The sequence below is a fragment of the Gobio gobio genome (genome assembly GCF_949357685.1).
Source record: "Gobio gobio genome assembly, chromosome: 25".
Classification (NCBI taxonomy): domain Eukaryota; kingdom Metazoa; phylum Chordata; class Actinopteri; order Cypriniformes; family Gobionidae; genus Gobio; species Gobio gobio.
Window position 1 is genome coordinate 35,420,151 of NC_137121.1, and position 932 is coordinate 35,421,082.

Consider the following 932-nt stretch of genomic DNA (forward strand, 5'->3'; position numbering starts at 1 on the left):
CTATTTTAAAAATTTATCTTATTACTTTATTCTAAAAATGAGTCTGCAGACTTTAATCAAATCTAAAAAGAGCGGGACATGAACAAAGGAAACGAAAATGTGCGGGGTCTTTTTCAAACATAAAGCGGTGGGCGGGGCTAATATTTACCCGCTGCTTTGAGTTGTCCAATGAAATACGAGTTTATGGGCTCGGGCTATGAAAACAGCCAATCAGAAGAATCCCACATCTCTTAGTAAATTAGCATATGTCGGTGAATAAAACCCTCTGTGTCGCTCCTGAGCGCACATTGACTCTTCATCATCATGCCTGAACCAGCAAAGTCCGCGCCTAAGAAGGGCTCCAAGAAGGCCGTCACCAAGACCGCCGGTAAGGGAGGAAAGAAGCGCAGAAAGTCCAGGAAGGAGAGCTACGCTATCTATGTGTACAAAGTCCTGAAGCAGGTTCATCCTGACACCGGCATCTCCTCCAAGGCGATGGGCATCATGAACTCTTTCGTCAACGACATCTTCGAGCGCATCGGCGGTGAGGCGTCTCGTCTGGCGCACTACAACAAGCGCTCCACCATCACCTCTAGAGAGATCCAGACCGCCGTGCGTCTGCTGCTGCCCGGAGAGCTGGCCAAACACGCCGTGTCCGAGGGCACAAAGGCTGTGACCAAATACACCAGCTCAAAGTGAGGTGACCTCTGACCTTACCCACCCCAAAGGCTCTTTTAAGAGCCACCCATCTTCTCAATTAAAGAGCTTATAACGCTTGAGATGAACGAACCCATTTAATCTAAAAAAAGTTTTCAAATGTTATAATGCCAAGGACCCTCTTCCTTAAATTCATCTATTTTATTTATGCTAGAAAAAAGGATGTATAGGATGTATATACCTGAAAACAATTTATAAACTTTTTCAATTAATTTTCTAAAAGCAACTTTCACAAT

The 932-nt window shown here is 44.5% G+C and overlaps 1 protein-coding gene across 1 annotated transcript; it reads left to right on the forward strand.

Annotated features, from left to right (window-relative positions):
* Positions 1-303: 303 nt before the first annotated feature.
* Positions 304-678, forward strand: LOC307121453 (histone H2B-like; the record flags this gene model as incomplete). Its single annotated transcript, XM_079809047.1, has 1 exon — positions 304-678. The coding sequence occupies one exon, from the start codon at positions 304-306 to the stop codon at positions 676-678; it is 375 nt and encodes a 124-aa protein (XP_079665173.1).
* Positions 679-932: the final 254 nt, after the last annotated feature.